Raw genomic sequence first — 13478 nt, forward strand, 5'->3', positions numbered from 1 at the left:
GAGGGAAAATTCTGCCAAGGACTTTTCCGTCTCCAAAACCACATCAACTTTTATCATACAGACTCTCCTTGCACACAAGAGACTCTAAACCTGCCTATTTTTATGCCAGCTATTGAGTCACTTTGCTGAGTAAGAACTGCCTTCTTAGCATTGCACACCATACACACACGTCCCAGTAGAGATTTATCCTCTCTGAAAGCCAACGCATGTCTCTATTAGTACATTAATTACTGTGGAATATGCTCTGTGTGTATGTATCTACATTCTTTCCTACCTATGGGTGTCAGACTTAATAGATTTTGGGTTCAGCCTCCATGGGTATTGGGTGGTAATATAACCTACCAAAGATGTGAGTTTACCAAGGTTAAGTGCTAGCTGACTTCAGAAATTAACGAAAGCCTCAAGTGCTAATTACTGTTATTTAAAGCCTAACAAAGGGAGAAGCTGAAGCTTCTAAAAGATTAATTATCAAATAATATTTCACTAATATATAATTTATGTAGTATTAGCTACCAAATTGGATGGAAAAAACAAGCAGGCAATAGCCATCTAGCAAAGCAAGTGGATCCCAAACCAAAGCATCAAACCAACAACTGGGATGAGCAGATCACTTTCCTGCCTCCTCCACAAATTTGACATGTCCTTGGAAATGAAGCCTCTGTTCCATGAAGCATGTTTAGGCTGTGTAAAATCTCATAATGCCAACCCTGCACAGACCTGTGCATTTCAGGGTAGCCAGCTGTGCCTACCTAACAGTCATCGCCCTGCAGCTGTACCAGCTTGGGAAGGAGCAGTATAGCTGCTTTCACAGGACCCTGCACCTGATCACTACATTCTGGCTCTCAGGAAGGCTCACTGGGTTATGTACAATCCCATGCAATTAAGCTAGCCTGCTCCCTGATGTGAGCTGGGTCACATGAGGCTAGGATGGGGTATTCACTGACCTGTACTTCTGATTCTGAGGTTACTCCAGGCACCCTGCATCCACTGCACTGGTACCCTTGCAGCTCCCTTCAACAAAGGCTGCAACGAAGGACTTTACTGAAGCCCACTGACATTCTCATATAGAAAGCAGCACACAGGGGCTATGAAAACCATTTGATTAATAGCACTGTCTGTGTTACAAGAAGCTGGACACGCAGCTGCTAGCTACTAAGATGGGAATGTAGACTTCCTTGAACGTAGGATCCAGCCTTTTTGATTCAATTGATTTAGTTCTAAGAAATAAAAATGTATAGAGTTGCAGTTGGGTTCACTGGCCCAGCTGTAATGTCAGCAAACGGATCTGCATTTCTAGTAGAACACAGGAGTGCAAAGAGCATCATTTCACTCTTGCTGTGGAATTGCTGAGCTCTGTACTAGTCTAGTTCTGCTGCAGCAGAAGCGGAGCTTGTATCAGTCATGCTAGACCCTGTTAGGAGATTCCAAATACCACCAAAATACAAATATTTTACAAAGGTGTGATAATACCTTTTAGTTTAAATTCTTGCCTTACCCTACAGGAGGCTTACTACCAGCCAACCTCCTTCTGTGCTTCTGAGGCACAGAGGTTACCACCCCTCTTCCCTTGCCTCCACCAATTCCATTAGAGACGGTTAAAATCCCTAAGCAAAACCTACTGAATGGTCTTTTTCAGCAAAGCACATAAGCACATGCTTAACATCAGGTATGCTTTATAAATCCTACCAGCTTTGCTGAGCACAAATGGATATAAATAAATGCTTATATGCTTTTCTGAAATAGGCCTGAAATGAAGACAGCACATGGGGTGCTCTGATGCTACCTAGTGTTGTCCAACTGCTTTGTGTGTCAACACGACACATCCAGGTGACAAAACTCAACAAGCAATCCCATCGTGACCCAGGCAGACTTAAGTGAAGGCTACTTAAGACTGCACTGGAAATCTCTGTGATTGCTTCCTTCAGAAAAAAAGAATACTGTAATTTGCTCATGTTTTAGATTTTGCCTCAAGTTGTGAATCAAGCAGCTTTTGATCAATTTTAACAGTGCACTTCACTGTATAAAAGCAGGATCCTCCACTTCTAGGTAAGCAAATTTCCATTAATTTGTTAATGCTATTGGGTATCTACCATTTTTGCTTCTCAGACCTTCCAAGGTTTTTAATACATGATACTAAACTGCCCTGTCCAGCAGGATCTTTTCTAACCTAAACACACCTTTCAATTTGGCATTAATATGAAACCACTAGAAGGGATACTTTCCTATTTCCTTTTCTGTTCTGATTTTCCTGTTTTCCCCTCTGAAAGCAGGAACCTCTGCTCTATTCAATATTCTAATCTAACCTTAAGTCATGCAGCAGCCCCAAAACAAGCACTGTCAATTATATTTGAAAGACCACTGTCAGAAGAGAACAAACAGCAATGTGGTGTGGTAATCTTAGTGTATCTTGCAGACACTATCCTTCCACTGCTCCAACTGCTTTAACAGGGAGTCTGGGTTCACCCAAAGAGCAGCAAACAGCAAAACATCAAACAAAACCCTTTTACCACATGTGCCTTAGGACTGTGGAATTGCTCCAATCTTCATCTGTACTCCTTGTCTCCCTTCAAGCAGTTGGACGGAATAAAAAGTGTCCGAGAAGATGCCAGAATGTTAAGAAATGGTATTTTCACCACTGGCTGCTTCCTCCATTAGCCATCAACAGGGAAAGGTAAAGGAAAAGAAAAAAAATACGAGCAAAGGGAAAAGGGAAACGGGAAAGATTAAGGTGGGAAGGGGAAGGGAGGGAGGGAGGGAGGAAAGGATGAAACTGGGTAGGTAACCTGGAATCGCTCTGAAAGCTGGAATGTTGCCTCCATACACACTACCCAGGAAAAGAAATACACACAAGCTGCGCCAAGCAGCATGAGGCAGAACAAAGTATGCCCACGACAAGTATGCTTCCATGCTGCTGCCAAACTTGGCAGAGTGCTGCACAAAGCACAGGGGCAGACCCACAGGCTGAACAGAAAAGCAGATGCGGTCAAGGTAACACAGCCTAAGCTACGTGTTTCCTCCCAGTGTAACTACAGCAAACTGGGGCCAGGGACATCATCAAGGAGAGGGGAGGATGTCTTTGTTTTCACCCCCCACAGTCTTCTGTACACACTGAAAAACACATTCTTCCTGTTACCATGGCACTGTTTCATCACTGGTATCTGAGCACAGTTGTAGACACACAGAAGAGGAAGACGCCAAATCCTGTACAGGAAGGTGAAGAAGGGACAAAATTCAGCAGCCATCACCATGCAGCCACAGACAGCTCCTCCAGAGATGCTACGGAACAGATACAACTGCCCCCTGTCAGAGAGGACCTCACCTGAACTAACACAGGTCAGTCTTGGGCCTGTTTTTAGCTAGCATGAGATACACAGTCACACTGTGGATTTAGGCAGGGTTATGTCACTTTTCTGGAGGGATCCATTCTCCAGTTGTCCACAGCGTGACTGACATCTGAAGGAGTGAGGGGTGGTGATGGCACTGTCATAGTCACTCACCCATACAATCTGGTTTATTTTGTGATTACAAGTACAGCTCCAAGCACAAATGCCAATTAAACTCTGACCCTAGCCAGGAAAGCAAGGGCACTTGACAGGCATGTTCTGTAGTATGCCTTTACATATCACCTACACACTATAGACCCAAGCTGTTTCCTTCACAGACGGACAGGATCTGTACACCCAAGAACCATGCAAGCAAATGTTGGTGTCAACAGGTCTTTGGGAAAAACTCATCTTACTCTCCTGGGGCAGTCTAGGGGCAAAGCACTACAGCTGGCTCACAGCAGTGTCAACCCATGTCCCTGAAAGGCCCATTCCACTCTGCTTTTCTGCCCTAGTGGGGATGGGTGCTTTTCTGACCTTTACAGTGAGCTGAACTATGGAAGCTATCACTGAAAGCTAACCCTGCAGACAGGAAAGAAACTGATCCTGCTCACCACACTGCTCAAGGGGGGTTAACAGAAACCGAGCCATGCACACATGTCACAGAGAGGACAGGTCCTTTTAGCGGCAGCACCAGCTTAGACCTGATTAGGGTGGCTGTGAAACTGCACCTCTAATTGAACAAGTATAATTAGGGAGAGACAAAAATCGCCCAAACTGACACACTCAAGCAGATAAACACAGTTCTTCTTGACATCCTCACAGGTCAGCGGAGTGGGCAAAGGAAATGTTAGAAGACTGTAAAAAGCATATAATTTGATATCTTTTGGGTGTCTGTTTTTACAAGAGACTCTGACTCAGGTGTTCACTTTGCTGCAAGTTTATTGTTTTATGCCTTAAGAACAAGGGTTCTGACTTTCCACAGCCCTGCACCTTCTGTAGTCATTTATGCCAGTGTAACGTGTGAGCAATGTGGGTGTAAACATTACTATTCTGGTTTTGTAGCATTTGCCACCCTCTTTGCCTAGGTGTGAATGAGTGCACAGGGTGCAAGGCAATGGTGAAGGTGTAAATCTTACACCCATAATAATATGGTGCACAGATATGTAAAGAGAGCGAGTGCAGAAGGAAAGATACATCCTATGTGCTGAAAAAGCGACCTGGCAAGAAGGCTTACCAAGCACAAGCAGCTCCACCGATTCTTCATTCTTGCCCTCCACATCATCTGGTGTGATAATAAGGCAGTAATAGAGCCCACTGTCTCCCCACATCAACTTCCCAATCTGAAGGTCTGCATCTGAAAGGCAAAAAAAGAAAAGTCAGGCTTTCCTTCCAACACCTATGAGACAAGTGAAGTGTTGAAAGAACCAGGTCCATCTGTGTCCCAAATCCATTTCATTTCCTTACTAAGAAGGGGAATTAACCTTATCCAGAATGTCACAGCAGTCAGGAAAAAACCCAGCAGGCTCTGGACTCTACGGCTGTAAGTGGGAACACAGGTAATGCCACAAAAGACAGCTCACTCTGCAAGTCCCAAGAGCATGAGGGGTAACTAATGTCACTCTCTGTCCTTCCTGTCACCCGAGCTTGGGGTCCAGCACTATTCCTGCCATGCAAGAAGGGCTTAGACAATGTCTCCTCTACAGCACTTCAGTCATCTGCTGAAGAGGTTACACAGAGACAAAGGAAAACATTCCCACTTGCTGAAGCTGATCACATGCTCCGCACATGGAGCCCCTACTTTTGGCACATGGAGCCTCTACTTTTTGCTTGGTGGTCTCCCAAGCCAAGCAGAAGCCTTGTGCTTTTGAGGGACAAGGTTTCCCACACAGCCTTCCAGATCAAATGTCTAAAGGATGCTGCCACCCCACATGTCCACCCAACATGACTTCACCCCATGAAAAACTCTTCCTTTCACACTGCCCAAGGCTGTGTGGGTTTAGGCTCATGATGGGGTAAGCTAGTGAAGTCCAGAGCTGAGCAAACATGAGGTGTAGGGTAATTTTGGTATTTTGAAACTGGTTAAAAATCAGTGGAGTTTGCAAGGAAAAGAAACCTAGTCCACGGAGACAGAGTCTATACCTTTCTTGCTGGTGCCCCTTTGCTAAGTAAAATCTACAAAGAGAGCAATAAGCAGAAGCCAGAAATAAAAACCTTCTATTCATCAAAAGAAAAAGAATACTGTGTGAGGGCTGGAGACCTACATGAAGTCAGATGAAGGGAAGCACCAAAGGAAATGAACTCTGGGTCTAGGGTTGCTTGGCTGAACCCTAAATGTCTGACATCCAGCAGCCTTTTCTAAGGGAGTTAACAATTTTACTGCCAGCCTCCAGTATCCCAAATTACCAAGGCTCCCTTCTAACCCCCACCAAGCATCACTGGGGTAGAAGAGTTACCGTGGACAATGCTGACGTCTCTTTCCTTATAGAAGTCCCCTATAGTGACAGCAGATCCTTGTTTGGAGGCCACAACTCGGACTGTCCTCCTGCTGTCCACACAGTCCAAGTAGGGATCCCAGTCCAGGTTCCTCTTGCTCATGGTTTGTAAACCAGAAGTCGCCATCCCCAAAGCTTCTCCCACTCGGTCCTGGCAGTAAGATTTAAACCTCCACTGCACCACAGCTGGTTGGGTAGAAGAAGTGGAGAAATGGCAGCGAAGCAGAGCAGGCTGAAACAACATGGCCACCTTCTTCTTCTCAGGCACGGTAACCTGCAAGCCTTCCACCTCAGCTAAAAGACAAAAGCACGAGTGTCATATGCCTTGGCATTACTTGAAGAGGAAGCTACTGCATTTTATCATAGCATCATTTTCCCCACGTACATAAAATTAAACTATCCATCTGTTTCAGGTGCTAGGGTGCAATACTCCTCAGTGTACGGAAGCATAGGTGTTGGCAGCAGAAGTTTGCTTTTTGCACAGCCTACAGCCACAGGGAAAAATACAGCACGATGGGGCTAAAGTCTCAAATGTAGTATCCTTATGCTCTGTAGACACCCTAGCACAATGGTGTGATGACTCATGGCTTCTGTGGCAGGTTCACAGATAAGGAAGAGAGATATTTTAGGGATGGCCACACTCTGCTTCTACAGCAGGTCTGCCAAGGGGCCAGATCCTGAGTTCACAGCAATCCCAATGCAGAATAAATCACCCCTCTCACAATTCTGGTGGCATCACACCTCCTCTCTGAAAGTCAGGCAGCACGCAGAGCCTGGCCCAGCCTGTGGTGCGCTGGTGCCCAGTTGGTGGTGCTTGCTCTGCCAAACTCTAGAGGTGCATGAAGGAGTGGATCCAGAATCGCGCAGCTCCTGCCAGGGCTGGCATGTAGCACTGAGAGAAACTGCTCCGTGTGGGAGGTGTGGAGAAAAATGGCCCAAACGCTGAAGTTTTTCACATTCCCAGGGAGGAGATGGATCTCAACACCCAATCTTTATCTACCAGCTGACAGGAGAGCTGCAGCTCAGAGCTGATGTATTAAGGCCTTGGAGAAGACACATGGGACTGCTGCTATAATCCTTGGGTAGGTTAGGGAAAAGCCAAGAGCAATGCCAGCATACAGCCCTCACGAGAGTGAGGTACTTCACCTACCCACAGGGGAACAGAAGAAACCTCCCATGCATGCCCTGCATTGCTTCCCTCCTCTCTGTGCTGCACAGCAAAGACTGAGAGCACTTACACATGCTGGAACACATCCTGACACTTCCCCAAGCAGGGATGTGCAGGCCTGTGGAACAGCCCAGCCCAGGTGCAAGGAGAGAGCATCTAACAAAGAGGAAGTCTGTAACCAGAGGCACTTTCTGCAGCTCAGTGGCAGCAGTGCCCACTAGTGGAGGTTCAGATGAGAAATGGGAACCAGTTTCAGTACTGGAGATGACGATGGCAGCTCCCTACACACAATTACCAAACACCCCAAGGCCCAGAGCACTGCACAGTGAAAAAGGGAACAAGACACATGGAAACATTCAAGAGAATAAAGCAGAAGGTGTTTACACAACATGAAGAGGGACTGATGGACTTAGGGGAAGCTTAGGGACGAATCATAAGACTGAAGACAAAGAAAGGCTTCCTGATGTTGGGAAGCAGTAGCAGAGAAAGACAAAAGCTGAGAAAGAAAAGTAAGTACAAAGTATCAGGTTAAGTATAGGAAGCAGAAGGATAGGCAGGGTGACAATCATGGAATGTCATGTTTAACCAAGAAGCGTATGTTCAGCTGTAAGAAGATGAAGAAGGTGTCTCTGAAGGGCTGGAGCCAGGTTGCAGATTAAGAAATGATGTAGAGAGGAGAGGAAATAGAGTCAGCAAAAATAAACCACCCGCTCCAGAAAGCAGGGATGGAAAGGAGATGGAAGCTGGCAAAAGAAAGAGAAATGACAGGAGATATCTTTGGGATGGGAAGAAAAAAAAAAGGTGTAGACTCAAGCACTGGAGCTTAAAGCAGAGAGAGCAATAAATGCATCAAAGGTATAACAACAGCCAGCACGCAGGGACAAGGTCAAGCTGGAGACAGCCACAGAACTGAAAAGCAAAAGCAAGCAAGAGATTCATGACCAGGAGTCAGAACCAAAGGAAAGTGAAGCGGCTGGACCAAGCATGAATATTAATTTCAACGAATTATCAATGTCCAAACCATAAATCACAATGAAGTCAGGGGATAAAAACACAGTATGCAGAGAACCTAGGGGAAAGCACATTTCAGAGAGGCAAGATAGTCACTGATACTAACAAAGACTTAGTGATCTAGACAGGATTTGACCCTGGAGACTGCTATGTGAAGGCTCACAGTGCAGAACAGTGCTATGGCATTTGCACAGGGATGCTATATTATGCATATAATGAATGCATTACATTATGCACATCGCACTTATGCCTATGTGAAAGTTGCACAGGAGATGTCATTACTTTTGCCAGAAGTGCCTGGACCCAAATCCAAACGCTGAAGTGTGGGTGTTCTCCAAATCCCCACAAAACACAGCTGAGATCCCAACAAGATCCTCCCACAGGAGAGGCAGCAGCATGAGGCAGCTCCTCCACCTTCCCAAGGCATAAGCAGAGAGATAACTCCTTTTACTAGGAACTGGAGGGGCAGAAACATGGGGACTATGTGGCACTAAGAAAACATCACCACTTGCTTCCCAAGGTGAACCGAGTGGTGATACTGTCTTATTCTCTCCTCTCCAGAGACCTGTGCTTCCCAGGTCATATCCGAATGCAAGAGACATGATGAGCACCCTGAAAAACAAATGGGTCCAGATCAGACCTGCATCTGGCAACTCTACGCCTGACCCCGCGCAGTCTGTGGCCAAAGCCAGCTTGTGACGTGAGCTGATCAAGTGACTCATCACGTTACTTCAGCTTCAGGGACAAAAGAGTGACACAGGGAATATTTAAATCTTTCCCTTGTGAATGAAGAGCGCTGCTCCCTAAACACAGTGCTTTCAGCTAACCAGGCACCACAGCCCTCCTTCCCTCTTAATGAGATTTATGAGTTTGGCAAGCCAGGGACTGCTTTAATAAATGATTAGCTGAGCTTTAGCAAATTCTCATCTAACTTTCCCCACCCCTACCCTCATGTGAATGTCTATTTCAAGAAAAGCAAAGCAGTTGGGAAAACACAGAAATTCTTTTTCTACCCAAAAGCATTTGGGAAATGTGCAGTGAATTATCTGGCATCTTCTATATTCTATCCCAAGCTCTTCATTAATGTTTGAAGGATTATTTGCAGATTCTTTCCGAAAACAGTATTTAGGAGCAACACAGTGCCTCAGATCGAGAGACTGGAGCAGTGGAAACTCGTCTATTTAAGTTAAATTACATATAATTATGGCTGAACTGGGAAATTATACACCTGTTACTTCCTCTGCCAAAAAACTGTGTCAGAATCGATTCATGTCGTACGTCACCGCTGCAACAGCATCCATCAAAAGGGCCAACAGGATATTCAGCTGCCTTAAGACAAGATGGTGGATTTACACCTATCAGTTATGCCCACTGTGAATTACAGAGGTCTGCTTAGGACTTCAAGAAGAAACTGCTGACTTCAAAAGTCTTCAAGAGAATAGCCAAGCCAAGAAAAGCCTCAGATGTATAACAGGCTAGAACCTTGGTCTGTTTATACAGCAGAGCAAAAGAGTGAAAGATGTGAAAAAAGATGACAAGCTTAGTGACAGCACCATGGTACGTTTTTGTCTAGTTTAATACAAGTAGGACTAAAAAGAAACTGAATTGTGCTGTGCTGTTTTGACTAACGCAGACAGAGCAAGATTAGCCCTTATTTCAAAAGTATCATGGAGATTTACTTCCTGCACTCCAGAGAAGCAACCTGTTCGTTGTGAATTTCATGATGTTTGAACTTTCACAAGAAAAATCTGACTCCAATCAGGAGAGTAGTCTCATGACTACGTGACAATTTCGCTTTCCTTCTTTCTGTTCTCCTAAATCCCCAGAGAAAGGTCTGCAAATATTAATCGAGTGCATCTTAAAACCAACAGATACACTTCCTCTCAAAGAATAAAAGGAATCCATGGGTTTGTGTGTCTGTGCCTGTGTATACACTCCCAGAGAAAGAGCTTAAAAATAATCACGCTTCAGAAACATAATTGCACAGGGTTTGTCTGTTTCTCATTGGCAATGTATATTTGTCTCCTTTCTGATTCTTTTCCTGAACTGTCCTCAGATTATGCATTCAAACTATGCAATCAACATTACACACAAGCTATCACTAATACATTTTAGTGGTGATTAAAAAGAATTCCAGGAAGTGATTATAGAGGGCACATTTGAACCTCTGAGCCTGATCTTCATAAGCACCTTCCACGAGCAAAAGAGAACGCAACTGAAAGGTGATGACTTAGGCTCTTGCTTTTCAGTTGCCCTCCGGAGGAGCCTTCCTGAGGCTAGATGAATCCCGGGAAGATTTAGCACACATTTAGCCTTAAGTTAGCCTTTTTGAATAGAATGAAGAATCATGGATGGTTTGAGTTGGAAGGAACCTTAAAGATGATCTAGTTAGAATAGAGTTGATCAGAAGCCCTAATCCCTGTCAATAATGGCAAGGCCAAACACTAGTTCAGTGTAATATGTCTCAGAATGCATCCTTCTAGCATGTAAGATCTGAGTCCAAAAGAAGGCAGCACACATTGTTCTTCAGGTCAATATGGGTCTCCCTATCTGTGCATACATCCTATCTCTTTCTTTGCAACTATCTGGCTCATTCTACCGCTTGCCTGAGGCACTAAAGCTGATGCTGTGAAACCACAAAAATTACATCTCCCAATTTTATGCACCTTTCTCCACAGGAGTGGCAGTTGTGCACAAAGAATGGAAGCCCCTGTGCCCTCAGCCAGGCACCTCAGGAAGATTACTCCTAGACTATGCCTAAGGGCTTTGGCAGAAAAGCATACATTCATTGGTAAGAGGTAGTGCTCCTGGGGTCCTTTATATCACTTCCCCAAATTAAAACTGGTGAGCTAGAAGATGCTGTATGTTGGGTTTTTTTGCACCTTGGCTACTATGCATCAATTAAAACTGTCCTTTCCCCCACTGCTGAATACAGGCATACCATCCACACTTCCAAACGTGGATCAAGCCTGGATCAGGAAGATCTGGACTTTGAAAAGTCAGAGATGATAAACAGATGTGTAAACAGATGACTGAAGTGCCAGTGGGATCACTGAGATCCTGTTGTACAGATTCTTGCCCACTCATGCTGGACTAAATCCGATCTATGCAATTTATCAACAAAAGCCATCACCATCAGATTATATTGAGGGGCTTATGGGAAATGAATTGGATGCCTTGGTTTGGTTCCAATCAGACTTGTGTTCTTAGCTCCTTGGCATCTAATTGTCAACTTTTTTAGCTAGCAAGAAACCAGTGCCTAACTAGGTCAGCAGCAGCTGAGGTGAAAGCATGGCACTGCTTTTACAGCTCCATAGCAAAACTGAGAATTTCAGCTCCCTGCCTGCTTAACCTGGAAAGGGGCAAAACCAAAGCACCCAGAGAAAAGCATGACCTTGCACACCCAGCACAGAACCTCAACACAGAACACCCCATGCAGGACACAGCCCAGACTCTTCGAACTGACTGCAGCAGACTCTTGCTCTCCCCATTCTGTGTGATGCTGTCCTCCATGCTCCTGACTTCTCAAAGGAAGTACATAGCCCTGAAATGTCAGGAACTGCATAAGGGCTTCCCCAAGAGCTCAGGACATTCCATGGGCTTTTCTAGGTACTGGGGTCTCTACACCAGCTTCCCTGTGCTCATTACACTCTTTAACCACTGCCCCTTTCACACATTCACAAAAGTCACCCTGGATGCTTTCAGGTGAATTATCTCAGCTTTGGCCACCAGATCAAATCCACCTTGTCTTACTGTCTGAAAGCTGTTAGAATTGTCAGGTGGCTCCTAGTTTAAAGACTTGGTTCAGCATCCCCGAAATCACTCCCAGAACTATCACTCAGCAATTGGTCACCACCAACTTCTGAGAAAGAAATGGGAAGAGTCTCTCCAAACCTTGCAGCACCAACCCATACCCCTGTCCTTGGGATGGCATTGGGACTTCCACTGCTGGCAGTCCTCCTCAAGGTGATCTCAAAGGAATAAAAAGTAAGAAAAGTATGAGATATCTTCCCAGTTACATGCTGTGTGCAGCCAGCCAAGGAAGTCAAATGAACACTTTAACTCAAGGCAGGTAAAACAGTCCATTATCCCGTCTTCCCAAGAAGTTTGTTCTGCTGGCCAGGAAACAGCAAAGCACAACTGTGCTCCAGCATGCCCCCTCTGCCTGCTCTCCTAAACTGTGGCTGGGAAAGCAAACTTAAATCTACCCACCTTTGCAGTATACCACTGCACTGATGAAAAATTGCTTAACAGGGAGAGAAGATCACATTTTAATGTGGACAGTCTTCTGAGGGTCGTCTTCCCAAGCTTAGCCTGAGTCGTGAAGCATAAAATAAATGTGTTCTGCTTGTTCTGTAGGTAAAACTGGAGTTCAGACTCCACTTCTCTCTAGTTTTAAATGAATTAGGAATTATAGCATTCATAAGAATAATGGTAAATACGAGGGGAGGATTCATTCCAGAATCAAGATGCAGTTGGTGACTTACAAGAACCAGCTTTATCAGGAGCTTAAGGATACTTGGCAAATTGTACCTTCTTTTTCCAGAACAAGGACATAGTCCCACACATACCCAAACCCCTGTCACTCCACAGGAAGGAGTAAATGGTGACCATCCCTTTGCTGTTGTTACTAGAACACCAGCTTTAGGCACGTGGGAGAGCAGGGCAGGAGGATGAGAAGCCAAACCAAAACCACTGTACCTCACAGAGAATTTTTTTAAATTCCAGTAAGAAGTCACAATGCACAAAACCAAACAAAAGATAAATGCAAGAGCCAAAAATTAAAGACAAACAAAGGACTGAGGGGAATTAATGCTGGGAGGAAAGGAACTGTGAGTGCTGATTAGAAATTTCTCAGCCCACCTCGAGGAGGGAGGAGGGGTGAGAAGGGGGAGAAAGCCTCTCTTGCTGCCTTTTGTCTCCCTGCTTCCTCCCCATTTTCTACTCTGTCTCTTACCCTGGCCCCTCCACTTCCCAACCCCCACTTCTCTTTCCCAGAGTGGAGTGTACCACTCGGGCTGGATAAGGGCTCCTTACCTTGCTGCAGACCTTTCATTCCTTCGCACAGCCACTGGGGAAAGGAAAACCTTGAATCCATGTTTGCTAGCCTCTCTCCCTTTTCTGTGCACACACACAGACACTCACACCTTCACTCGTTTGCTTTCTCTCAGCCATGGAAGAGGACAACAGCGCGGGCTCCATCGCTGGGCGGCAGCGGCGAGAGGCTGGAGGGCAGCGAGCGGACGCTGGCTGCCTCCATCTCTCGGCACACGGCTGCCCTGTTGCCTCCCGGAAGCCTTTGCCTGCCAGCGGCTGACAGCACCAGCAGCAGGCAGATCTGTCTCCAAGCCCAGGACGAGAGGAAACTGGAAGGTCTTCCTACTGCAGCGGTACCTCTCTCTCTGCATGCTCCAAACAGCAGCAGCTGCCAGTAATCGTGAACTACTTTTAATGGAGGGAGAAAGGTGTCAACAGCCTGGC

At 45.5% G+C, this 13478-nt stretch overlaps 1 protein-coding gene across 1 annotated transcript in view; it reads right to left on the reverse strand.

Annotated features, from left to right (window-relative positions):
• ILDR2 (immunoglobulin-like domain containing receptor 2) overlaps positions 1–13095 on the reverse strand; it is a 32859-nt gene extending 19764 nt beyond the window's left edge. The window contains exons 1-3 of the mRNA XM_010024720.1: positions 13035–13095; positions 5780–6112; positions 4561–4680 (exon numbers count right to left, since the gene is read on the reverse strand). Coding sequence (XP_010023022.1) covers positions 4561–4680; positions 5780–6112; positions 13035–13095 — 514 coding nt within the window. The remainder of the gene's footprint in view (positions 1–4560; positions 4681–5779; positions 6113–13034) is intronic.
• Positions 13096–13478: the final 383 nt, after the last annotated feature.

Source organism: Nestor notabilis, unplaced genomic scaffold (assembly GCF_000696875.1).
Source record: "Nestor notabilis isolate BGI_N333 unplaced genomic scaffold, ASM69687v1 scaffold2142, whole genome shotgun sequence".
Classification (NCBI taxonomy): domain Eukaryota; kingdom Metazoa; phylum Chordata; class Aves; order Psittaciformes; family Psittacidae; genus Nestor; species Nestor notabilis.